Source organism: Balaenoptera borealis (genome assembly GCF_965194805.1).
Source record: "Balaenoptera borealis genome assembly, chromosome: 8".
Lineage (NCBI taxonomy): Eukaryota > Metazoa > Chordata > Mammalia > Artiodactyla > Balaenopteridae > Balaenoptera > Balaenoptera borealis.
The window spans coordinates 85,204,533-85,230,451 of NC_138865.1; the positions used below are offsets into that span (position 1 = coordinate 85,204,533).

Here is a 25,919-nt window from a genome sequence, read left to right on the forward strand (position 1 = left end):
CTGCTTGCCACAACTAGAGAAAGCCCTCGCACAGAAACGAAGACCCAACACAGCCAAAAATAAAAATAAATAAATAAAGAGAAGTAAGAATTTGAGGGGGAAAATGAGTACTATATCAATAGGTAAAAGGACAGGTAATCTGTAAACAAATTATAATGTAACCAATACTTCCTCCTCATAACAAGTTGGCCAATTACTTACATCAGTTTAGTAGAATATTTTTTCTGCTTATAAAGTAGAACGTCTAAGGCACCAAAATAACCACAGGATTAAGCAAATATCTAGAGTCTCTCAGTTACTCTTTCCAAAAACATAATATAAACTGATTTTTATGCTTCATGATTTATAAAATAATCAGGAAGTGAGTTGATCAGAGTGAGGCTGTTTCAAACGGATTCTTGAGAATACATCAGACTTCCAGGTCGCGTTGGGGTCATCAAACACCATATTTTTAACACATCATCACATCCAATGTACAATTCAATTAGACTATCCCAGGCTGATGGTGTTGGGAAATTTTATTTTTAAAAAAAGACAAACAAAAAGTTGAAGAGAAGGCAGTAGCCTTTCTCCATTGGGAGTGACCAAGAGAAAAATTCTGTTTATCCAGGGGTTGTTTGTGCACAGAGCCTACACCTTGGTTTTCACACTGGGTGAAACTCACCAGACTCCTTTGGAACAAAGGAGAAGCAGACTCAAATAAGAAGCAGACTTAAATTAGAGGAATAAAAATCTGCCACCCACCGAATCATTTCACCTCACAAATATGGAAGAAGCCCACACTGCTGTTCATGAAGCTTCTTTCTAGATGGTTTCTATAGGTGTAGGAGCAGCAGCAGCTGCCCTGAGAGACCAGACATGGATCTTTGATGCCACCTTATTTGAGGATTCCACACGCTCTCGCTTGATGAGCCTTCAGGTTACAGAAGTCAAACCTCATCAGACCCTTGGGAATCCTGTAAGTCTGGAGTACCTTCCTGCAGGTGCCATCTGCTACTGGTCATCTTACTGTAGTGGGTGGAATTTCTTCCCCAAAATGTGGGAGAATGACAGTTACTGAAAATACAGCTATTTGACGATCTTTCCAGAACGATGGGGGAAAAGCATGGCATCAACTCTTTCAGCCCAAGACAGTGGAAATCAAATCACGATGGGAAAGTCTCTAGTTTTTTGTGATTAGCTTTGAAGTTCTGAACAAGAGGAGAGAGGGAAAATGTTTTCAAGATGTTTCCTTGAGTTGTGCTATAACACAAAGAACACTATGCTTGAGACTGGAAGGTCTAGCTTCTATAACGTTCTTTGTGCCACTTAGCAGGTCACTTAATGTCTCTGGGCCTCAGTTTACTCAACTGACAAATAATGCCTACCTCAATGAATGCTTGATGAAAACACCAAATAATTAAATACAAATACAACAACAGAATGTACTCTGTAAGCTAATAGGTGATATATAAATGTTAAGGTATATGTAAATGAGAAATTTATCGTTACTTACCTGTTCCCATGCTTTTCAACTAAAGCTTTAATGGCTTTGTAATATGGCATACATTAATGGAGAGTCCTTGAAGGCTGAAAGTCTACCAAAAAAAGAAATATCTCAATAACATCTTTATTTAAAAAAAAGGATTTAATACCAAAAGCTCAGTTTATTAGTTATTCAAATAACCACAAAATTATCTAAAGAGGATTTTGTTTTGGTAAACAATGCACTTTAATTACATCAACTTTGGAGGGCTCAGTAAGTCAGGCACAGATATATATATCTTTGTTTCTTGGATTTCTTTTCTGTTGCTTTGATTTTGTCTTTGTAGAAAACATATTTTTATTTCAAATTATTTTATCAAGGCTTTGATTGTGACCAAAGAATATGGTTGTGTAAGGGATATGGAATGCTCCTTAAGTGGCATGGCCACTTATAGTTTCCATCATCACCACCATGTTATTCGGCCAAGAATAGTTTCCTAGGGAGATAAATTAAGGAAAACATACAGTGACATCATGATCATTATACAGATTCACTTTGCTTACCACCAGGCCAAGCTTCAGTCAGAAATTGACAAAGAAATGAAATATAGTGAGTCTTACATTTGTTTTTAGATTTATCACCAAATATAATGGGACATAATAGTGACAATGATTTTATATGATATACTTCTTCCCACTGGATGCACAAAATCAGAAAAGCTGAAAGAGCATCTTACCTGACACTCACAAATTTACACCACCAGTATGTATTCTTTTTGAACATGAGGCTCAACTCTAAAAAGTTGGCACTTTACTAAAACATGGAGTTGATTTAATATAAAGTCTTTATCTTAAAACATCCTACAAGGAAGCTTTTTACATTGAGAAGAATGATCAGAGGACCCTTGATAAAGTCACATGTCATAGAAATGGTTAACCTACATTAAGGCTTGGAGCAAAGGAAGGAAACTGAAGCACTAGCCCTGGAGATGAAGACTTCCCCTTCCCATCAGGCATGCCATCTGCCATTTTGAAGCAGGCCGTGGAGAGCCAGCAGTTTCACCATCTTCATTACACAGGTAGTTGGAGAAAGTTATTGCTATCACTCCTGGTTTCATCAAAACCGTTTCCTGGTTTTCATCTCTTATTTACATGTCAACACCCTCAACAATGAACTTGTTTTGCTTTCACCTTTTAGGAAACTGGTAAAGACACTGATATCTTTAAAATGATACTGTATTTTCCAAACAGTTCTTATGGACCCTGTGTGCAGAAAGAATATTTGTGATGCTTGACAGCACATCTGATTTTGCTACTCTGGATGGAAAGCCATAATGACTCATTGCCTTCTGCATCTGATATATTTTGACATCAAAGTTTCTGTTAAAATATCTGAAGGAGGCCTTGCTTCCTTCCAGAATAATTATCATCAAATTCATCAGAACTAGAGATTAGTTGATTAGAGAGGCAGGTGGAAAACTAAAACTACCTTGGCCACAATTCTACTCTAAGAGATTGTGATATCAGGATGGCTGTTCACAGATGTCTGGTTTTCTCTTTCCTTCCAGGAATGTGGTAGGATTCCAATTCCCCATTCCATGGAGCTCGTTGCTCTGACTATGAAATGTAATCAGTTGCTTTAGGATGCGGTGCATGCTTCACCACGTCCTCTTTCCCTTCTTCCATGACCGTTGCCAGTACTCCAGCCAGTGCCTGCTCTCCTAGCCCAGGCCCTGGACCAAGCAGGACGAAGCTGTGGAGTAGAGCCTCCAACCCATCCAAGACGGGCATGAGCAAAACCTTTATTGTTTTAAGCTACTGAGATCTGAAGGTTGTTTTTACCACAACATAATCTAGCTTTTCCTCACTGATACAAGGCCTACGCCGGCCTTCTGTCACTAAAGGAAATGCTTCTGCAAGTAGAACCCTGCAGATAATCAAAAAAATTGCAGAACTCTTTTACAAGGTTCTTCAACTCGGGTGACCCTTAAAATTGAAATGTAGATCTGTAATCCTTGTCTTGCTGACATAAACACCACCAGTGATGCAAATCTGATGAAATATCTAACCTTGGCTACTTCATCAGGATAAATTTCTGCATGGGGGATGATGCGCCCTTATTACAAATTATCGTATTACCTCCAAAAGATAACCAATTTATAGAGCCACTACAAGGAATGTGTACCAATTCTACTACAACACTGCTGATACTGAATAACTTTTTAAACTATTTTAGCTGGCATATTTTAGTTGTCCAGAGTTGTTTATTTCACATATTTATTCTTGCAATAATAAGCTTTTAGAAGTTGGCTTTTATTTCATTTATTTATTATCATTTATTTATTGAATATTTATTACATACCTATTATGTGTGAAGTACAAGGAAATGTCCCTGTCCTCTCAGAGCTTACAGTCTAGTGAAATGCACTGATATCCTCTTTTTCGTTTATCCTTCCAAATTTGAATGTCTTCTTTATAAACATGAATTTTTAAAAATATTGTATATATCAGCCCCTTTGGGGTTTTTTAACGGTATAGAAATTTTATATACGTATATTCTTGAAGCTATCAATCATCCATTTACAATTTTTTAATTTCTTCTAAAATGAAGACATTATCCTCCTTCTATATATTGGATAAATGATTTAATCTTTGTCAATTTTTATTATAATTTGATTCAATGTTTATATTTTTATTCCATATAGATTGACTTTGAAACATAATAAAGCAGGGATTCACCTTAAATTACTGAAATGTTATCCTGTTTCTATAATACCCTATCTTAAACAACACTTCATTAACCTCTTTAAACCATACATACAGAGTTTTGCATACATATAATTGTCTATGTTGGTACTCTCTAGTCTGTTGTATTAATTGGTATTCCTTATTGTAGCAAATACTATTTGGGGAATTGTAGGTTTATGGACTAACCCTGATAGTACACATTAAAAAAGAACACAGTCACTAGATGCAAAATGAGTAAGTTAGTAAGTATGTAATAAAAAATAATAATCATAAAAACTGAGTCAGTTGGAGTAGGGAGCTAAGAGTTGTGAAATATTTGTACTAAAAGTTAATCTTGAAAAATGTATTGCTAGGTCTGTCTTATAGTGAGATTTCCTATAATAGTGGAACACAATTTAGTAGATAGAAAAAAGGACAATTATGAATGTTGAGAAAGAAGGACAAAGAGCTAGAGACAGCATGATAGTAACAGATGGGTTCATGCTGGGAATAAGAAAAAGAGAGTGGTACAAATAAATATTCAAAAGCTTGCTGACTAGGACTTCCCTGGTGGTCCAGTGGTAAAGAATCCGACTCCCAATGCAAAGGGTTAAATCCCTGGTCAGGGAACTAAGATCCCACGTGCTGCGGGGCAACTAAGCCCTCATGCCACAACTACTGATCTCGCGTGCCTCAACTAGAGAGCCTGCGTGCCACAAACTACAGAGCCCATGTGCTCTGGAACCTGCGCCACAACTAGAGAAGAAAAAACCCACGCTCCACAACTAGAGAGAAGCCCGTGCGCCACAACAAAGAGCCCACGCTGAAACTTGCACTGCAATGAAAGATCCCACATGCCACAACGAAGACCCAACACAGCCAAATAAATAAATAAATATTTAAGAAAAAGCAAAAAAAGCTTGCTGACTGAAGTCAGAAGTTGGATCAGCTGGGGCAGGGTCCACTGGATGATGCTTTATCAGAATGATACAGAAGTAAGACAAAAGCAAGACAAAAGATACTTAAAAGATTGTTGTTTTGGTAGAGGATATACAAAACTTGAACATTATCCTAAGGAGCTGACCTATTTTAAGATATAAATGCAATCTAATTTTTAGTTATGGAGAACAGTATGGAGTTTCCTTAAAAAACTAAATATAGAACTACCATATGACCCAGCAATCCCACTACTGGGCAAATACCCTGAGAAAACCATAATTCAAAAAGACACATGCACCCCAATTTCATTGCAGCACTGTTTACAATAGCCATGGAAGCAACTTAAATGTCCATCAACAGATGAATGGATAAAGATGTGGTACATATATATAATGGAATATTACTCAGCCATAAAAAGAAATGAAATTGGGTCATTTGTAGAGATATGGATGGACCTAGAGTCTGTCATACAGAGTGAAGTAAGTCAGAAAGAGAAAAATATCGTATATTAACGCATATATGTGGAATCTAGAAAAATGATACAGATGAACCTATTTGTAGGGCAGGAATAGAAATGCAGATGTAGAGAACGGACATGTGGACACAGTGGGGAAACGGGAGGGTGGGATGAATTGGGAGATTAGGTTTAACATGAATACACTACCATGTGTAAAATAGATAGCTAGTGGGAACCTGCTGTATAGCACAGGGAGCTCAGCTCGGTGCTCTGTGATGGTCTAGATGATGATCTAGATGGGGGGAAGGGAGGTCCAAGAGGGAAGGGATATATGTATACATATAGCTGATTCACTTCATTGTGAAGAAACTAACACAGCAGAAACTAACACAACATTGTAAAGCAATTATACTCCAATAAAAAACAAACAAAACAACTACAATGATTGGTCCAAGGCTATAGAATTGGTGTCAGTGGTACTTGTGTTAATCTGCTTTTTCCAAACATCTAAGGCCTTTAAAGCTTCCTGGGCACGTTGCTTTCCTACCTGTACCCACTGGCCAAATAACCGCAGCAGGCTAGTTTCAGATGACGCTATCCCTGAAAATGACACCATTATCTTTGTTTTACGTGAGGGCTCAAGTTTACTCTTTAGGCATTTCTAGCTAAATGCCTTGTAATTCTGAGCTACAGCATAACCCATAAACTGAAATTGTCGATCATGAAGAGGATTCTCCAAAGAAAATATTAGACTAAGAAAGTAATTATGCTGGAGGAGGGGTGTAGAAAATAGTGGATGACAAGCAGGCAGGGAAATAAAAGCAGTCTCATCCCGAAAATTAACTCTGATTTAAGCTTAACACCACGCAAATGCCCAAACTGCCAAACAAAAGACTACAGTGGAATCTATTTTGAGGGGTCTTCTACAACATATTGTCCAAATCAATAGGAGTATTTATTTATTTATTTATTTAAAATTTATTTATTTATTTGTTTTTGGCTGCGTTGGGTTTTCATTGCTGCACGCGGGCTTTCTCTAGTTGCGGCGGGCAGGACTACTCTTTGTTGCGGTGCGCGGGCTTCTCATTGCGGTGGCTTCTCTTGTTGCGGAGCATGGGCTCTAGGCGCGCAGGCTTCAGTAGTTTTGGTGCACGGGCTTAGTTGCTCCGTGGCATGTGGGATCTTCCCGGACCAGGGCTTGAACCCGTGTCCCTTGCATTGGCAGGTGGATTCTTAAGCACCGCGCCACTAGGGAAGTCCTGGGGCATTTATTTTTATTGACTGTTAAATCTTCCAAATCAATAAGGGTATTTATTTTTATTGAATGTTAAAACATCAACAATTCAGCTCTTCTAGAGCTTTTTAACCATAGTTTCTTTTCCCATAGCTCCAAATACATCCTTGGCTATTTTTGCATTCTTTTCAGAAATCCTTTTTGGAGCTCTGTAATCTCCTCCTCCTGTATCCATGGCCTCAAAGGACTGTCTGAATTTTTATGACATCACCTGCTATACAACAAATGCAAACTTTTAGAAGCTTTTTTAAAATAAACAAACAAGGGACTTCCCTGGTGGCACTGTGGTTAAGACTCTGCGCTCCCAATTCAGGGGCCCTGGGCTCAATCCCTGCTCAGGGAACTAGATCCCACATGCATGCTGCAACTAAGAGTTTGCATGCCACAACTAAGGAGCTGGCGAGCCCCAACTAAGGAGCCCACGAGCCACATCTAAGACCCAGTGCAACTAAATAAATAAAGTAAACAAATAAACACATATTATTGGTGTCATGAAAATGATGTGTCATATCTGTAGTTGCCACCTCCTTACTCTGTCTCCTCCCAGATAAAAAGGCCATATCTGAATGTGAAATGGCACACGAGTACTGATGGAGTAATTCTTTGGTGACAGTCTCTGCTTTGGAGGCAGGGGTCACAGAGCACTAGGCCCTTGGTGAGTCTGGAAATGGAGATGTTGCAGAATTTTCCCTGTTTGTGTCTTCCTGAATGGTAATTCAAATATGAGTGATTTGGGCTCCAAATCATGGACATCGCATGCCAGCTCTTCTAGCACCGTAGTGCTCTTAAGAGCGGTATCCACATCACCAGGGAGCTTGTGAGAACTGCAGAATCTGCATTTTAACAGCATCCCCAGGGGATTCACACACACATTAAAGTTTTAGAAGCACTGTATATTAAAACTTGATATTCGCTGCTCTAGCACACACTCCTCCAAGATATTTCCGGGTATACAAACTAGAGCAGAAAATGTATTTTTCAGGGATTTAAGCTAAAAATCTTAAGGGTCATAGAAAAATATTCCCTCCGAACGTGAAAACATTTCATTAGTTAGCCAATATTTGGATATTTTTAGTGTATGGTAGCAGGTTGCTAATTTTCCCCTCCGACTTAATACCAATGTGGTAGGAAAACACAATAACAGAGGAAACTAAAGATATAAATCAATGATATCAATGATGTTTTTTAGTCATTGGGAGGAATTAGTTCTAACTGTAATGTGGTTGGGCCAGTGAGCTCATATAAGTGTCTTTGAAAGACAGCAACACAACCACAAACATGAACCATTATATTAGAGACCTAGTTCCTGAGGGGAATCGTCCTCCCTAAGGAAATTCTTCCCTGAGGATTCTTCAGTGTTTCATTCCTAGATTCACTCTGGAGTCCTATAACGCCCAGTGACTGAACTTGGCCATGAGCTCAAGGGCCCATCAATATCGTACCCTGTGGTGTCAAGGCATGAGTAGGTGGGGGCAGAAAAAGGAAGCAATCCACTTTGGAGACTGGATTCCCCATGCTCTACTTCCAACAAAGCAAGAGCTTCATGCTGATTCAAAGTTTTCAGTAACAAATACACTATCTCATAGTTAGAAAACCAGGTAATGGGAACAAAGTCATGCCTCAATAAACTAATGTTGAACTGGATAAATGTCTTCTAGATATTAAAACTTAAATGCTAGGGATGTGTGCATCTGCTTGGCCTATAGCTTATTTCCTGAAAGAGAATTCTGACGGTACATTGGTGGATGGTGAGAAAATCCAAATAGAATATGGGTCCTACCAGCTGGCAAATATCAGACCAGAATATATCTTCTTTGTTCAAAGTTGAGTAATCAGGAAAATTATATAACATGCAGCATTTGAAAATCAAAGAAGAATATTCTTGCTCCAAAAATACAGAGAAAAATTATTCTTATTAATACTATGAAATCAGATAAAAAATTTTAAAGCACATTTGCAAAAACACAGAAGAAAGTAACTTTATAAAATTAATTTTAAAAAAAACAATAAAAATAGAACTGAGATGCCGGAGTGATGTAAAAAGGTAGAGAGCAAGGACACAACACAAACTTAAAGAAATCTAACATTGCAGTGGCTAACTAAAGCCCATCTCAAAGGCACTGCAGAGCAGAAGGAACAGAGATAAAGATGATATGATAAAAAGAGATAGCAATAGGGCTTCCCTGGTGGCGCAGTGGTTGAGAGTCTGCCTGCCAATGCAGGGGACACGGGTTCGAGCCCTGGTCTGGGAGGATCTCACATGCCACGGAGTGGCTAGACCCGTGAGCCACAACTACTGAGCCTGTGCGTCTGGAGCTTGTGCTCTGCAACAAGAAAGGCCGCGATAGTGAGAGGCCCGTGCACCGCGATGAAGAGTGGCCCCCACTTGCCGCAACTAGAGAAAGCCCTCACACAGAAACGAAGACCCAACACAGCCAAAAATAAAATTAAATAAATAAATTAATTTAAAAAAAAAGAGATAGCAATAGATTAAAAAGTTCCAATCAGTTGGCAATTCCTATCATTGAGAAAAACAACATAAAAGTTAGCCTCCTGGCTAATGGCTGAGTGAGGAGGTCAGCAAATCCTTTTCCCCAAAACAAGTGCAAACAATCATCTGTGAAACATTTGTGCTTAAAAACCAGCTGAACTTTAAGTAGCAACAGTGGGAGTCTGAAGCACTCTCGTCTGAAGCAGCTCCAATCACTCCCCACACCCTTCAGCTCAGTAAGGTTCTGCCAGGGCAGCAGGCAGGCTGTGCTTTGGTGGAAGGGAGTTCACTCCATGTGGAGTGGTTGGCAACACCTATGTCCAAAGGCGTTGCTGGTGGAGGTGATGACCTCAGCGATGAGTGATTAAGGAGGGCCACTACCTGCCCAAGGCTGAGGTCATAACTGGGGCAAGTATATTTCTGGCTCAGGCTTGGCTAGGGCTGGGGTGGGTGGGAGCAGTGATTAACTGCAAATGAGGAAGAAGGGACCTTGGGGGATGATGAAAATGTTCTGAAACCAAAAATCATTGAACTGTTTACCACTTAGTATGTGTAAACTTTATATGAAATCGATACACCAGTAAAAGTTTTTTAAAACTGTATATACAAAGGAAAACTTGCTAGGGTGAAAAAAAAAGTCCAAATCTACAGCTCTAATGAGCTCACCATGCCCCTGGCAAAAATTAATTTAATGTTGTTCAGTCTTCAACTTGTCTTGGCAACAGTTTTATTTTCGTGATAAAAACTGTATAAGAACTATGATCTTATCCATGCAGGAAAAGAAAGCCAAACAAAAAGATTACTTGCAAAGGAAGAATAATCACACTGAACCCAAGCTTCTCCTGTGCAAAAGTAAATGTCATGATAATAAAGGAAAGAAATTTTTACAGAATTTTAATAGGACAAACTGAGCTCTCAGAATTATATGCCAGGCTAAGATGTAGCTCTTGTCACGGGAATAGAAATATAATCAAGTGTGCTCATTTGATGTACAAAAGAGTTAGTTTTTAGTTACAGTTGATTCCTCTGAATAGCAAACTGCATACATTTCAGATGAAGTTTAATTTGTAAACAATATTTTTCCCCAATACTTCATAGAAACACATCTATTGCAAATCTGAGGACTCAAGTTCAATTGCCTTCAGTGACAGGCAAGTAACACAAATGCAGGGAGAAAGTCAGGTGTATTTCCATGGTACGCCAGACTCATCATTTTGGGAGTTTAGTGCTACTCTCAATACTTAGCTTCTGCATCAGGGACACTTTAGGGAATGGTGAGGACTGTGGCAAACTGGAGTGAGTTCCAGAAGATTGACACTTTTCAAGAATGAAAAAACAAAACCTAATTGCTGGGTCTTTTAATTTTTCAAAAGAAATCAGATTACCTAGATTTTATATTAAAAAATCTTCAATTTACTCATCTGAAAATAGTTTGTCCAAAATCAGTGGCTTTCATGCTGTTTTATGCCATAGAAACCTTTCTTCAAATTAAATTCTCCATAAAACACAATAATATGAACCAGAGCTAGATTATCTTTCAAATATCTATGATTCTATGGGATCCTAAATAAGAGTTGGCCAAGTAATCTGTTATCTAGCTGGTCATCATATTTACCTCATGCCCATTTAACTCATTAGGTTAGCTCAATTTAACATGTATTAAGTGATTATTATGGACCGGACACTGTGCCTTTATGGATGCATGATCCCACCATTGGCAGTCATACATACCTATTTCAGGGCAGGGAAAGCAGAACACCACAGAGGACATAGAAAACCCTGCTTCTAGAGGAGGAGGGGGAAGACGTCAGCCAAGGGCACATTTCCACTGTGCCTTAAAGGATGGGTTAAGTTTTTCCAAGCAGAAATGGGTGTCTAGAAAAGCCTGAAGAAACACATATAGGTGTGAAAGTACATAGTAACTCCAGGGAAAGTGAGATAGCTGGTACACGAAAGGAAACAGCACCCAGAAATTAGGCATTCACCTGTTTACTGGTAATTGAGTTATACTAATCAGTCGTTTTCTTACCGTATTTGCATGGAGGAGGAGAAAAAACAGGCCTCAGAGTGGTGAGGATGTAAATCCTAGCTTACATGAATAAAACATTTATATAATTATATACTTTAAGTTAGAATCACAAGGATAATCTGTTATTTTAAATTGTTTTCTTTTTCAGTTAATAGATTTTAATCCTAGAAATTAAGACTAGAAATGTTGATGAGAATCAAACCCATGATATTTTGTGTAAAAATCTGTACACTTTTGTGTTATAAATATTTATAAAATTTAAGAGGATTTGGCTCATTAAAATAAGATTATCCTTATTGTTCTCTCACACGGTGCAGGATGCAGCATCCCCGTGGGGTTTATTCCTGTGCCGTCCTGCGTTCGTTGCCCTCTCTGTGTGGGCTGCAGTGAGGAGGTACAAAAACGAAGCAGCCACGCTCCCTGTCCGCTCGGACTTAGTGTTTAACAGAAGTGATTTTGTGGAGACGCCATTCTCCTCCACTGCAGGAAGTCAGCTGCCTTAAATTCTCTCTATAGAATTCTGAAATGCTTTCTTCAGAGACCAGGAGAAGGGCTCCAGAAGGTCTAAACCTTTCGCCATGACAATATGGTATCTCCGAGGGCAGAGGAAACTCCAAAGTTCCGAAGCAAGCATTGATGTACTCCTAGCATCTACCACCAATTCTGGAAGAGTAAATACTTGAGATTGTGCCCCGCCATGAGAGTTTTCATTCTGATTTTACCTCTTGAGCCTAGGGGGAGCTAGAAGGTGGGGCTTGTGCTCGGGTTATAGGATGGAATGAGCAAGGCTTCATCCCTCTACAACATCCTGCATGAATCATAGGCTCTGACCCTATCTTCTCTCAGCTCTTAACTTTGCTGAGACTTGAGAATCCTGAAGGTCTTGGTTCCAGCTCATCTCTCTACCCCCAGGGGCTTGGCCCCCAACCCTTAGGCACAGAATCACCATTCAGAGGAGGGACAAATTCATGCTTCTTCCCATCTGGCTTTTCTGCACCCTGCTAGCAGTGGACACATTGTGCTAAGTGCTGAGTCCTATCATAGGAAGAGATTCCTGCCCCCACCTCCTGGTTTGATGGTATGTTGAGCCATCTTGGGCTTCCTTAGGAAACAGTGAGGCGGGGGCATCCCCCAGTCCCCCATACCACACCATGAGGAAGCCACAGCACTTGCTGCCCTTACTCTCTCCTCTGTGGTAAGTCAGAAAGTGGGACTACAGAAGTGCCAACTTCTGGGAGAAATGAGGTGTCCAAAACAGAGCTCCCTCCCATCCACTCGGGGCAGCCTCTTTGTCTTTCTGCTTCCCAGTTCTCTCCTCCAAACCCCAAAACTCCCTGGTCCCTGGCTGAACACTAGGATGCCATACCTGTTACCAGGTGATCACCAACTTCAACTTTTTTTTCTGCCCACCTGGGCTCACATGCTGCTACCAACTCCTTAGGTCCTAATAAAAAACCTTGCCATGGCAACTTCCAGAATTCCTTTTCATCTCCGGCTTTGGCTCTATGTATCAGCCCCTCCCCCCCAGCCATGATCCTTCCCAGTTCCTCATTCACTCCCTTAGGTATTTGCCCTGCTCTCTTAATTGTAGAAAAACCATTCTTCTCATGATACACAGAGTCCCTCCTCATTACTGTCACCTTGTCTCTACTTACCACCAGTGAAACGTCTGTGCTTTTAGCCAAGGCCAACCCCTCAACCTGTGACTCACTCCTATTATGTTACTTCTGCACCATAACATTGCTCTAGCAGTTCTCCCTTTCTCTCCTCCATCATCAGTTTATTCCTCTTGACTGGATCTTTTCCATCAACATTCAACATGCTATATCTCCTACCTTTAAAAAGCCCTCTTGATGCTATCTCATTTTTCTGCACCTCTGTGGAACAAAGCTCCCTAAAGCAGTTGATTACACTTGCTATCACCAGTTGCTCTTCCTCTCTCTCAAATCCACTCCCGTCATGCTTTTACCTCCACTTCTCACCTGAGTCTATTCTTCTCAAGGCCATGAATGATCTCTGTGTTGTTAAAGCTAATGATCAACTCTGAGTCCTCATCTTACTTGGTGGATTAGCAACTTTTCATGCAGTTGATCACTTTCTCCTTGAAATACTTTCCTCTCTTGCCTTCCAGTATGCCACACTCTCCTGGTTTTCCTCCTACCTCACTGGCTGCTACTTCTCAGTCTCTGCTTATTAGTTCCTACTTTTTCCTCCAAATTCTTAATGTTGGGGTGTCCCAGAGCCTGTCTTTAGATCTTCCCTTTATTTACAATCATTGCCTTGGTGATCTTATCCAGTCTCATGGTTTTACGTATCTATCTTTCTCCCTTCCTTCCTTCCTTCCTTCCCTCCCTCCTTCTTTTTCTTTCTCTTTCTTCCTTCCTTTTCTTCCTTCCTTTTTCTTTTTCTTTCTTTCCTTCTTTCTTCCTTTCTTTCATTCTTTCTTCTCCTCCTCTTCCTCCTTCATATTCATCTTTATCGTCATCATCATCATCATCATCATTCAGTCTTAATCTATCTTTCTATCTAGTCTTCTACAGCCAGGACCTTCCCTGAGGACCATCAAACTTCTGTGCTGAGAATAGACTGTTGGAAGTATGGTCTCAGGCAGAAGCTGGGAGATTAGTTATGATGCTACCGCAGTAATCATAGCAGCAGAGTGAGTGAGAGACGTCGTCATGTTCCGAATTCATTTCAGAAGGCAGAGACAACAGGATGGACTGGATATGGACAGTTAGGGAAACAATGTCAAGAATGACACCAATGTTTTTGTCCTGAACAACTAGAAAGATGGAGCTGCCATTAAGTGATGTTGTGAATACTGTGACTGGAGAATGTTTCATATGTGTAATTAGATGATGGCTTGGAGCAGGGAGTCAGGAGTTCATTGTTCTATAGTTCAAGGTGAATATTGGACATTCAAGTATATGTGTTGATTAGACAATTTGGGCATGTGAGACTATCCCATGCAATCAAGAGCTCCATTGTGCAAGTCCTGTGTCTTTGTCATATTAGCTATGGTCCCTTGCATACAGTAAATAAATATTTTAACTGAGTGTAAGATATTTCTCAAAATTATTTTTTAAGTTTTTTTTGTCCAGTTTTGAGATATAATTGACATACAGCACTGTATAAGTTTAAGGTGTACAGCATAATCAAGGTTATTTTTATTGTGACCTGTCTGAGGTCCTCATGAGCTGAGTACCCCAGTAATCGTGTGTCAGCATTCCCCATTCCATAGCGCTCATCATACTAATGTAATGATTTGTCTGCCTCCCAAGCCCAGACTTTCAATTCAAGTACTATTAAGGTATTATTATGCCGCCACTATCCTAAGCCCTGGGGATATGAGACACTATTGTATTATTTAGGCAAGAATGGATGAGTAATCTAACAAGCAGAGGCAGTAAACACAGAAAAAAGGGGGCAAAGTTGAGATATATCAAGATTAGAACACAGTCACTGACTTCATGTTTGAGCTGAGCAAAAACACAGATTTATAGTTATACTAATCCCTGACACTGGAAAACAGTTTTGTGGGATTGAGGGTGAGTGTTCAGAAATTTTAAATTAATATGCACTGCCTTTGAAAACAAGGCTCAACTCACTGCTCTTCATCACACTATGGACAACAGACCAAAACTCAGTTTATTCATCTCCATCCCCTGAAAGCACTTGGGTATTGGGTTGGCTTCCTGGCTCAGGGTTCTTTAGAGTGCATAGCTAACCAGCCTTTTCTCTTTTCATGCCCTCTTCAGGAACATGTCAACTTCTACCCCAGGTATTCAGAACTCCATCTACATGCTCTCCCTCCCTGCCTCTCTCCCTGCCTACCCTTGGGAGTGGGGACCAGCCCCTCTCCATGTTCTACTGTGATCTTCATTCCCAGTGTCATTCAGTCCATGCAGCTGATAGACAGTGGAGGTGGGATAGAGGCAAGAGAGCTACAGCAGCCTCCCAAGTGAGTTCTCCAGAAAGATCTAACCAATAACCAACAGGGAGCAGAGAGGGGAGATTCTATCATTTGCTTTTGACTGTTGTCATATTACCTATATGCTGTTGATAAACACAAAGCACCTCCTCAAGGTTGGAACACTGGCACTCTCCTAAAAACCTCCCTTCCGGAGTGTGGGCACATATAGAAGTCATCAGTGAATTTTGCCTGTGAGATTCCTGGCCGCTCCTCCTTGACAGTTCTAGCCTCATGTCCACATTGCTCCTCTGGGCCGAAGGACACCATGATAAAATTCAAGCCTGACCTTTACCTTCAATGTACCTTAGACAAGGGCCTTCCTTCTCTGTTCAAGTCCCTTTATCCGTAGTCCGGGGTGGGGGTGGGGTGGAATGCTACCCAGCTTAAGTGTGGGTTAAAGCCCCTTCCCTAGATAGGCAGGACATTTACCTCCCTTATGCCTTCCCTGAACACACCGCAGTGGAGAGAAGGAGCAGGCGCACACCTCTCTACTTAGAGATATACAGTGTATTTTGGGTGGCACTCTGTCCACCTGCACATCAATGAAAATGACAGTAGCAGTCCTCTTCAAGGGATGCAGACATTGGAGAGACTACAAAGTCTCTTGACGGAGCTGGGTCTTCTTGAGCAGACCAGTGTTTCCCTCCGAGGTGAGAGTTGGGAATTAGGGTGGGTTCCCTGGTTGGGTGACACAAGCCACTCGAGGACAGTGCTGAGGGCAGTGGCGGGGGATGCCCAGGACTGAGGCAGAGTGGAGTTGATGGGAGCGGGAGCGGTGCCGGAGCTTACTGTCTGGGGAGTGGGGCACATCCGAGAACGCCAAGCCCACCTGCTTCTCAGTGGGCGGAAATTGGGCCTTACGGTGCCCTCTTGTCTTCTCCATCTTAGTTTGCCCCTTGGGACTTTTGGCTGAAGCCAGGCTCTTTTCCACATTTTTTTTTCTGGTGTTGGCCACTTTCTCAGATGTGGAGGACATGGATTCTTCATGCCCTTTGCCTTTTGTCTTGGGGTTAATAAAGTCCAGAAAAGATTTCATCTTATTTCTCCAGCCAGATTCTGGAAAGCTGGGCCTCTTGTGAGTACGGCCTTGCATCACCTGCCCCTGAAAAACCTGACCTTGTAAAGTTTGGCCCTGCAACGGCTTACCCGGAGTGAGTTGGCCCAGGAAAGGCTGGCCCTGTGACACCTGGGGCACCACAGGCTGGGCATTCTCAGGAACCCTTGCTGGTTTGAGGATGACATTGAGCTTGGCCTGACTGTCCTGCAGGTCATTCTTCTCAGAGTCTTTCCCCCCAGGGACTCCAGGAGGTAGCTCTGGGAGTTTCAGCTGAGGGCGATGCTGGGGACTGTGCTGACAGGGAGCATGAGGGTGAAAGCGACGTCTCCGTCGCCAGGGGCTGCAGGGTGTCCCATTCAGAAGCATTCCTTCTGGCCTCTGGGCTTCAGCAGGGTGGCTTTTCTCTCTTGTGGAGGAGACTGCAAACCCGGCATCCCCTTCTCCATGGTCCCCGGCCAATTTGGGTTTGCCTGGCTCCTCTCGCTTTTCTGCCAGTGTGGGTACTTGGGCTGAGTCCTTGCTCCTGTCAGGGCTTTGGGGCGCAGGGCTCCAGGGCTCCTCCAGGCTGCGGTTGTTCACACTGGCCTCCAGCTGACCACAAAGCTCCTGGGTCTCTGTCAGGTCCCCACTGGGTTGCGAGATATTGGAGGCCCAGTGGACAGAACCGTGGGATACTGCACTTGAACTGGGTTGCTTCTGTTTCTGATACATTGCCTTCAACTCAGTGGCCAGCTGTTCTCTGAGGTAGAGGCATTCTGGATCTGGGGCACGTGGCATATCTTGTGGGATGGGGAGTTCCTCGAGCAGTGTGTTTCCTTGGTTGTTTAGAGTCCCAAGAGACTCCTGTGTGCGTATGTTCTCTGAGGTTTCTACAATTTGTTTCCTGGACTTCCTTGCCTTTATGGGAATTCCCAGTTGTATCTCTAGCATCTTCTTTCTCAGATGGAAATTTAGTTTGGCCAACATGTGTTCTCCAAGTGAGGAGGGCCTCGCAGGCTCTGTCTGACTTTCTAGAGGCACCATCTCAATTACTTCTTCCACCTGCACTTCAGCCTGGAACTCATCTGCAATGTCTGCACAAGCCTTGTTGGCATCTTGAAAGCCTGACCCAGGACTTAGACCCTGCTCTTCAGGTGAGGTCATCTGAGTCAGAGGTTCTGTTGGGAATTTGATAGGCCCAGGTACCATCTCTGTGATCACAGCTTGGGAAGTGATTGCTGGGGCCATGACCCTAGAGAGAGCCACATAATAAAGAGCCGGCAGCCCTGACAAGAAGGCCAGATACTTGTTCCGTAAAGTTGTCTCCAGTTTCTCAATGGCTCCCTTGGACAGGGCTCGGGGCAGCTTAGGATGTTCAATGACAGCATCTGGTGAGGTTTGTTGCTGCTGATCAAGGGCCATTGGCATCCAGGGTATAATTTTCTGTTGTAGGTCCGGGTCACTTGCTGCCTGTAGTTCCAGGGGCTTGCTTTCTGGGATGTAGGTGAAGGGAACCACTTCCAGGCCCCCAGGAATTATGCACTCCCAAGAGCTATATACACAGGTAGGGACGTTGCCCTGGTGAATCTGCCCCGATTTGGAGTTGATATGGCTCTGCAATATTGCCTTGGCCTGGTCAAACAAGTGTGGCATGGGGACTGTCACTGGGTCCACAATGGGTGAGAATGGGTCATCAGCCCCAGCGGCCTCTAGAGATGTAGGCCAGGGGCCATTCACACTGTCTACGGATGTGCTGCTCCGGGACATAGTCTGCTGGTTAGTGGGGGACAGGAGCAATTGAATGGACTGTTGGATCTTCTGCGGCAGGCCCCAGCGGTGGTGAATCAACTGTCTCTGGAGGTGGAATTCCAGCTGCCTCCTGGCATGCTGCTGCGGGAAGAGTAGTTCTCTTTTGAGGACTGAGATGGGATGCCCTGGCCAGGAAGTTTTCACAGTCTCAGAAGACTGGGCTTTGTCACAGGGCTTATACTGCATGGGGCTCTGGGTGTGTTGATCTCTCTGGGAAACATCTGGCCAGTCCCACTGAAGCTGGAGCTGCCTCTGCAGCAGGTGCCACTCCAAGGCTTCACACTCATCCAGGGTCAGAAATGGGACACTGATCTGAGCTTGTTGGTGGTCAGATGGAGCAACCCAATTTTGAGAAGACAGAAAAGAGGGTGGAGCTGACTGGGGTGGAGTTTTAGGCAGCAGAGGGAGGAAGGAGAGTTCCTTAAAGAGAAAAGGATCCTTCAAGCGGGGCTTGGACATGCTCTCATTCATGGAGAGGCCTTGAGAACCCAAGAAGGCGTCAACCAGGGACTCACTGTGCAGAGAAGGAAGACCACAGAATAGCTGGCTATATTTCGGCTGCACATGGCCCACTGAGTCATTAGCCTGTTGCCCAGGCATTTGATAAAGGCCACTTAATTCTTTAGGGGCTGAAGAGGGCAAGGCAAGAGCCATATGGTTTGGGGTTTGCTGGTAGCAGTGTATTTGTTCTGGGTCCATAATGGACCATTCAGAAACCCAGAAGGCCTGGGTAGGCTGGCCAGCCATACATGGACCCCAGTTCTGGTATGAAATGGTCGCAAATCTCTCAACAGAGAACTGAGAAGTATCATTCTGAATGAAAGAAACTGGTTGGTTATATACAGGTTGGTAAAATAATGGTGGATTTGGCATAAGCTGCCTCAGAGACTCTTCCACACGTCTGGGGAGCCCCCACCTCTGGAAGTGCATCCATTTTTTTACATGTAGCTCAAGAAGCCTCAGGACTTCAGGACTCAGGAACGGCAGGTGGGCAGGGAGGACACTGACCATCTGCAAGGCCACAGGATGTGTCAGGGTAGTAATTTCTCGGTTCAGCGTCAGCAGAGAGACTTGGGAATTTAAGGGCTGCTGGCCTTGGTTCCCACAGACAAGGTTGAGTTCGCTCTGCATCATCTCCTGCAGCTTCACTGAAACCCTAGGTTCCTCAATCCTTGAAGAAAACATAGTCTCTGGGCCCCTGGGCACCTCTGGCACTTGAAATCCCTGCCTTAGCATGAGGTGTTCAGCCCAGAAATCATGGATGCTGGCTGCACCAGTTGACTGGGCAGCTGACTGGGTTAAGGATTTCTGTGACACTGTGAGGGTTGCAGATGGAAGTGAAAGGTCTTTGGAGTGTGGGCCATGCTCCAGAGTCTGTTCAAAAGACACAGTAGACGTGGACAAAACCTCTAGGCAAGAGGAGCCCTGCGATGGCTCCCTTGAAGTGGGGGAGATCAGAGTGTTCTCACCCACCACCACCTGCTGAATCTCCAGAGCCACAGCGTTGCAGGTTTGGCAGCAGGGATCCGCACACAGGAGCCGCCGCACGCTCCCCTCCTGAGGAAGCCAGCCCTGGCTGGGAAGGGAAACATGGCAACCGTTTGTTACTGATGGAATGACATCTGCCTCTTTTCAAGTGTGTGGCCTGGAGAGTGACACTGCCCCCGCTAGCCCTGTAAACTCTGAGGCCTGCACCCACTGGGTGTTTACTCATCTACTTTTCTTCCTAGGGAAATGTCATTTGGCAAGTTATGGTGTGCTGGGCTGAGAGCCTGGGGCTTGTTGGGCAAGGTCTCAGGCAATTGAAGGGAACACAGGGCCTTGAGAGCCTGGGAGGTGGGTGAGTTCTCTGCTGACCTGTGCTGAGAAGCTGAACTAGGAGAAGGCAACCAGGCAGATGGGGGAGCCAATGGTTAGCTGATGGCGCAGCACCAGGAACATCACCAGATAGAAGCTGGAGCCAGCCTCATTTGGGGTTACGGAGGTCCTTGTGGGAACTCTGCATTCTGGGGATTAGAGGGCATACACAACATCTCTTGGAAGCCAATCCCTATTCTCTAGACATCTTAAGAGGGGGATAATATGACAAGCTCCTGCCTGAGGGCTGTCCCAGGATCTGGCCTCCCTGAAGACAAAACCAGAGGAGGTATGTCAGCAGGGTCCAGGGGTCTGCCCTTGAAAGGGTCTAGTTGTAAAGAGAATATGAAAATGATGACTGATTTATGCACTTAATTATCCATCCTCCTAACTTGTCTTGTGGTTGAGTGGAAACCCATGTAGTTTTAAATCCTGCACTAGTCAAATCCTGAATTCCAGGACCTTTGTGAGCCTAGCCCAGAGCAGAACTGCAGGACACTTCTCTCCTGAGATGTCTGATCCCACCCTCTCCTCTGGGAACCCTCAACCAGTCCAGGCTCCACTGTGTCTGGCTACCTCCCAGCCGTTATGCTCCTCCCCAACCCTGCCCCAGGCCAAGCGGAGAAATGATCACAGGCCAGGCTGGGAGTTGCGAGACGGCAAAAAGCAAGAGATCACCTTCTCATGACAGAGAGCAGCTCCCACGGCTTCTCAGCTTCTTCCCGGGAAAGTCTCCTAGCTGAGAAACCAGGAGACAGTGTTACATGGAACGGGAGAGGATTCAGGGACATCCTACAGGAAGCTGAAGACCTTTGAATGACAGGAGACTGCAAACCCCAACAGCCAGTGCTCTGAGGCACGTCTGACTACAACTTAACCAGGTATGATGTGCTCTCCTGCACCTAATCTCCTTTGACCTCCACAACCACACTGTGAGTGAGACAGCATCATCATGCCCATTTTATGGATAACAAGACTGAGAGCTGAAGTGACTTCCACTGGGTCATAAAACTAGTAAATGACACAGTTAAGGACAGAGCCCTTACTTCCTCACTCCCCTACTTCCTCTTCACTCCCAGGGATAAGGTGGAGAATTCTAGAACATTCCCAGGCTCTGATTTCCCACCCAAAAAAGTCTTCTGGGAGAATTTGTCAACTTGAGGAATTGGGCCTTCAGTGGTTAGAGCACCTGGTGCCTGGCACCAGGGGTCATTGAGGGACAGGGTTCATGGGAGCCTCACCCACAGTAGAGAGAAGTCAGAGCAGAGACTGGGACTTTACCTCTTGATGCTGCATCTCTAGCCCTTTGTCTGACTTTTCGGTGACGCTTAAAGACAAAAGAGTTAGAGTATGAAGTTGGGACACCATTTTCTTTTTCATGTCCAGACTGAGACAAAGCTAATATAGAGTTCCCAATCCCTTGTAATTTATCTGTATTTTATTTACTTTCCTAACTTTCCATACTCTACTTTTTCACCCCAATATTTCCCTTCTCTTCTTACTTCTGATTCATTTTGAGGTTCTTTCATCCTCAATACCTCCCATTTTTTTCCTAAGAGAAGCTGTGTATCAGGCTTATGATGGAACAAGAGAAAGGGTGGAACAGAATAAAAGGTGTGTAGGTCTAATAACCAAAGGACTTCAATTTACAAATGCCTTAATGGACCACAAACTAGAAAAATCTCCCATAATGGGAGGTCTTCTAAGATCCAGTGAGGCACATTCCATTTCATCCAAGTCTCAACCCAAGTCAGATAGAGACGTTTTTGATTTTTCAATTAGAATACACTGCAGGGATAGCCTGGTAAGAAATTATTTGTAGGCTCTGAGAAGGGAAATACCTTGTAAGAGTAACTAATGGATGGTAAACAAACAAACAAACAAAAATCAAGGGGAGGGAGGGGAAAAGGAAGGATAAAAGGAGAGATACTGAGAGCTTAGAAGCTTCTTATCTGAGGCTTAATTAGTTCAGTCGTGGTCATAGTGTTTCCCTACCTGGCAGCAGCTCCTTTTATGTTCCAATGTTAATCCATGGTAACTCTTTTTCACTTGCCAGACAATTAGGATAACAATGAAGATGGAGCCATAGGTATATAAGGGAAACCCCAAATCCCACAGAAAAAAAGTCGGGCTCAACATGGTCTTAACCTCATTAGCATGAGGAGACCAACAATTCCTATATGTAGGCATTCAGAGTCCTGGCACCTAGTGACTTCCAATGCTACACTTTGTCGTCTCCGCCTCACAGACAACGGAACCAGGCCACCAGACTGCATCACAAAGCTCTCCTGTTTCACAAGATAGCTGTGGTGTCAAAGACCTTTACCTGTCTAGAGAAGCAAATGTGGTGATTCCGTTTGTAGATACGGGTGTCTGGTTGTCTGTAAGGACTGAAGGTGCCGCTCACAGTCAGTGTCTGTTCTCCCACTTTGTCTCCACTCTCCACACCCTCCACCAGCCTGATGGCCAGAGTCTGGTTATAGCGTGGAAATGGAGAGCTTTGATCTTACAGGCAGTGGATAATGGGAAATCAGAGGTGCATGAAGGGACCACGGCAAGGCCACGGTGGTAGCATCTTTAAATGACGTTGTAGGAGTCAGAAAGGAATGCCTCCCAGACTGTGTGGCCTCAAGCTTGCAGATGAGTGAAAAGAGACTGTAAACACTGCCTTCCATTGAGACACACTAATGAGACTTCCTTACAGAGTTCTTTTCTTTTTTTCTTAGGCTTTAATTTATTTATTTATTTATTTATTTTGAATTTTATTTTATTTTTTTATACAGCAGATTCCTTTTTTTGTTTTTTAATTTATTTATTTATATTTATTTTTGGCTACGTTGGGTCTTCATTGATGCTCGCGCGTTTTCTCTAGTTGCGGCAAGCACGGGCTACTCTTCCTTGCGGTGCGCAGGCTTCTCATTGCAGTGCCTTCTCTTGTTGCAGAGCACGGCCTCTAGGCGCACAGGCTTCAGTAGTTGTGGCACGCAGGCTCAGTAGTTGTGCCTCACGGGCTCTAGAGCGCAGGCTCAGTAGTTGTGGCGCACGGGCTTAGTTGCTCCGTGGCATGTGGGATCTTCCCGGACCAGGGCTCAAACCCATGTCCCCTGCAATGGCAGGCAGATTCTTAACCACTGTGCCACCAGGGAAGTCAAGCAGATATTTATTAGTCATCAATTTTATACACATCAGTGTATACATGTCAATCCCAATCGCCCAATTCATCACACCACCATCACCCCCACCCCCCGGCAGCTTTCCCCCCTTGGTGTCCATACGTTTGTTCTCTACATCTGTGTTTCAATTTCTGCCCTGCAAACCGGTTCATCTGTACCATTTTTCTAGGTTCCACATATATGCGTTAATACACGATATTTGTTTTTCTCTTTCTGACTTACTTCACTCTGTATGACAGTCTCTAGATCCATCCACATCTCAACAAATGACTCAATTTCGTTCCTTTTTATGGCTGAGGAATATTCCATTGTATATATGTACCACAACTTCTTTATCCATTCGTCTGTCGATGGGCATTTAGGTTGATTCCATGACCTGGCTATTGTAAAGAGTGCTGCAATGAACATTGGGGTGCATGTGTCTTTTTGAATTATGGTTTTCGCTGGGAATATGCCCAGTAGTGGGATTGCTGGATCATATGATAATTCTATTTTTAGTTTTTTAAGGAACCTCCATACTCTTCTCCATAGTGGCTGTATCAACTTACATTCCCACCAACAGTGCAGGAGGGTTCCCTTTTCTCCACACCCTCTCCAGCATTTGTTGTTTGTAGATTTTCTGATGATGCCCATTCTAACTGGTGTGAGATGATACCTCATTGTAGTTTTGATTTGCATTTCTCTAATAATTAGTGATGTTGAGCAGCTTTTCATGTGTTTCTTGGCCATCTGTATGTCTTCTTTGGAGAAATGTCTATTTAGGTCTTCTGCCCATTTTTGGATTGGGTTGTTTGTTTTTTTACTATTGAGTTGCATGAGCTGTTTATATATTTTGGAGATTAATCCTTTGTCCGTTGATTCGTTTGCAAATATTTTCTCCCATTCTGAAGGTTGTATTTTTGTCTTGTTTATGGTTTCCTTTGCTGTGCAAAAGCTTTGAAGTTTCATTAGGTCCCATTTGTTTATTTTTGTTTTTATTTCCATTACTCTAGGAGGTGGATCAATAAAGATCCTGCTGTGATTTATGTCAAAGAGTGTTTTTCCTATGTTTTCCTCTAAGAGTTTTACAGTGACCAGTCTTACATTTAGGTCTCTAATCCATTTTGAGTTTATTTTTGTGTATGGTGTTAGGGAGTGTTCTAATTTCATTCTTTTACATGTAGCTGTACAGTTTTCCCAGCACCACTTATTGAAGAGACTGGCTTTCTCCATTGTATATTCTTGCCTCCTTTGTCATAGATTAGTTGCCCATATTTGTATGTGGGTTTATCTCTGGGCTTTCTATCCTGTTCCATTGATCTATGTTTCTGTTTTTGTGCCAGTACCATATTGTCTTGATTACTGTAGCTTTGTAGTATAGTCTGAAGTCAGGGAGTCTGATTCCTCCAGCTCCGTTTTTTTCCCTCAAGACTGCTTTGGCTATTCGAGGTCTTTTGTGTTTCCATACAAATTTTAAGATTTTTTCTTCTAGTTCCATAAAAAATGCCATTGGTAATTTATTAGGGATTGCATTGAATCTGTGGATTGCTTTGGGTAGTATAGTCATTTTCACAATGTTGATTCTTCCAATCCAAGAACATGGCATATCTCTCCATCTGTTGGTATTATCTTTAATTTCTTTCATCAGTGTCTTACAGTTTTCTGCATACAGGTCTTTTGTCTCCCTAGGTAGGTTTATTCCTAGGTATTTTATTCTTTTTGCTGCAATGGTAAATGGGAGTGTTTCCTTAATTTCTCTTTCAGATTTTTCATCATTAATGTATAGGAATGCAAGAGATTTCTGTGCATTAATTTTGTATCCTGCAACTTTACCAAATTCATTGATTAGCTCTAGTAGTTTTCTGGTGGCATCTTTAGGGTTCTCTATGTATAGTATCATGTCATCTGCAAACAGTGACAGTTTTACTTCTTTTCCAATTTGTATTCCTTTTATTTCTTTTCCTTCTCTGATTGCCATGGCTAGGACTTCCAAAACTATGTTGAATAATAGTGGCGAGAGTGGACATCCTTGTCTTGTTCTTGACCTTAGAGGAAATGCTTTCAGTTTTTCACCATTCAGAATGATGTTGACTGTGGGTTTTTCGTATATGGCCTTTAATATGTTGAGGTAGGTTCCCTCTATGCCCACTTTCTGGAGAGTTTTTATCATAAACGGGTGTTGAACTTTGTCAAAAGCTTTTTCTGCATCTATTGAGATGATCATATGGTTTTACTCCTTCAGTTTGTTAATATGGTGTATCACATTGATTGATTTGCATATATTGAAGAATCCTTGCATCCCTAGGATAAATCCCACTTGATCATGCTGTATGATCCTTTTAATGTGTTGCTGGATTCTGTTTGCTAGTATTTTGCTGAGGATTTTTGCATCTATATTCATCAGTGATATTGGTCTGTAATTTTCTTTTTTTGTAGTATCTTTGTCTGGGTTTGGTATCAGGGTGACGGTGGCCTCATAGAATGAGTTTGGGAGTGTTCCTTCCTCTGCAATTTTTTGGAAGAGTTTGAGAAGGATGGGTGTTAGCTCTTCTCTAAATGTTTGATAGAAGTCACCTGTGAAGCCATCTGCTCCTGGACTTTTGTTTGTTGGAAGATTTTTAATCACAGTTTCAATTTCATTACTTGTGATTGGTCTGTTCATATTTTCTACTTCTTCCTGGTTCAGTCTTG

At 42.8% G+C, this 25,919-nt stretch overlaps 2 protein-coding genes across 3 annotated transcripts in view; both read right to left on the reverse strand.

The window, feature by feature from the left end:
- The window catches only part of SPATA31F3 (SPATA31 subfamily F member 3), a 194,204-nt gene that overhangs the window by 31,405 nt on the left and 136,880 nt on the right, over positions 1-25,919 (reverse strand). Inside the window, exon 4 of one of the 2 annotated variants that reach the window (XR_014247289.1) lies at positions 1,496-1,577. The exons of the other annotated variant lie outside the window; for it this stretch is intronic. The gene's annotated coding sequence lies outside the window, so the exon portion shown is untranslated. The remainder of the gene's footprint in view (positions 1-1,495; positions 1,578-25,919) is intronic. 2 annotated transcript variants of the gene reach the window in all.
- On the reverse strand, positions 13,820-23,958 carry LOC309633117 (protein SPATA31F1-like). Its single transcript, XM_082401537.1, has 4 exons — positions 22,072-23,958; positions 21,358-21,403; positions 20,755-20,815; positions 13,820-19,795 (listed from the first exon to the last, which is right to left on the reverse strand). The coding sequence occupies exons 1-4, from the start codon at positions 22,264-22,266 to the stop codon at positions 16,039-16,041; spliced, it is 4,059 nt and encodes a 1,352-aa protein (XP_082257663.1). The 5' UTR covers positions 22,267-23,958; the 3' UTR covers positions 13,820-16,038.

What these genes read in the sequence shown, in the direction of transcription:
- LOC309633117 (XM_082401537.1), bottom strand. Translation starts at nt 22,266, where the DNA reads ATGCCTACATATAGGAATTGTTGGTCTCCTCATGCTAATGAGGTTAAG. An exon ending in ATAAAAGGAGCTGCTGCCAG is followed by an intron (nt 21,404 to 22,071) that starts GTAGGGAAACAC and finishes TTTGTCTTTAAG; the next exon opens with CGTCACCGAAAAGTCAGACA. An exon ending in CTGCTCTCTGTCATGAGAAG is followed by an intron (nt 19,796 to 20,754) that starts GTGATCTCTTGC and finishes TTCCCTTCCCAG; the next exon opens with CCAGGGCTGGCTTCCTCAGG.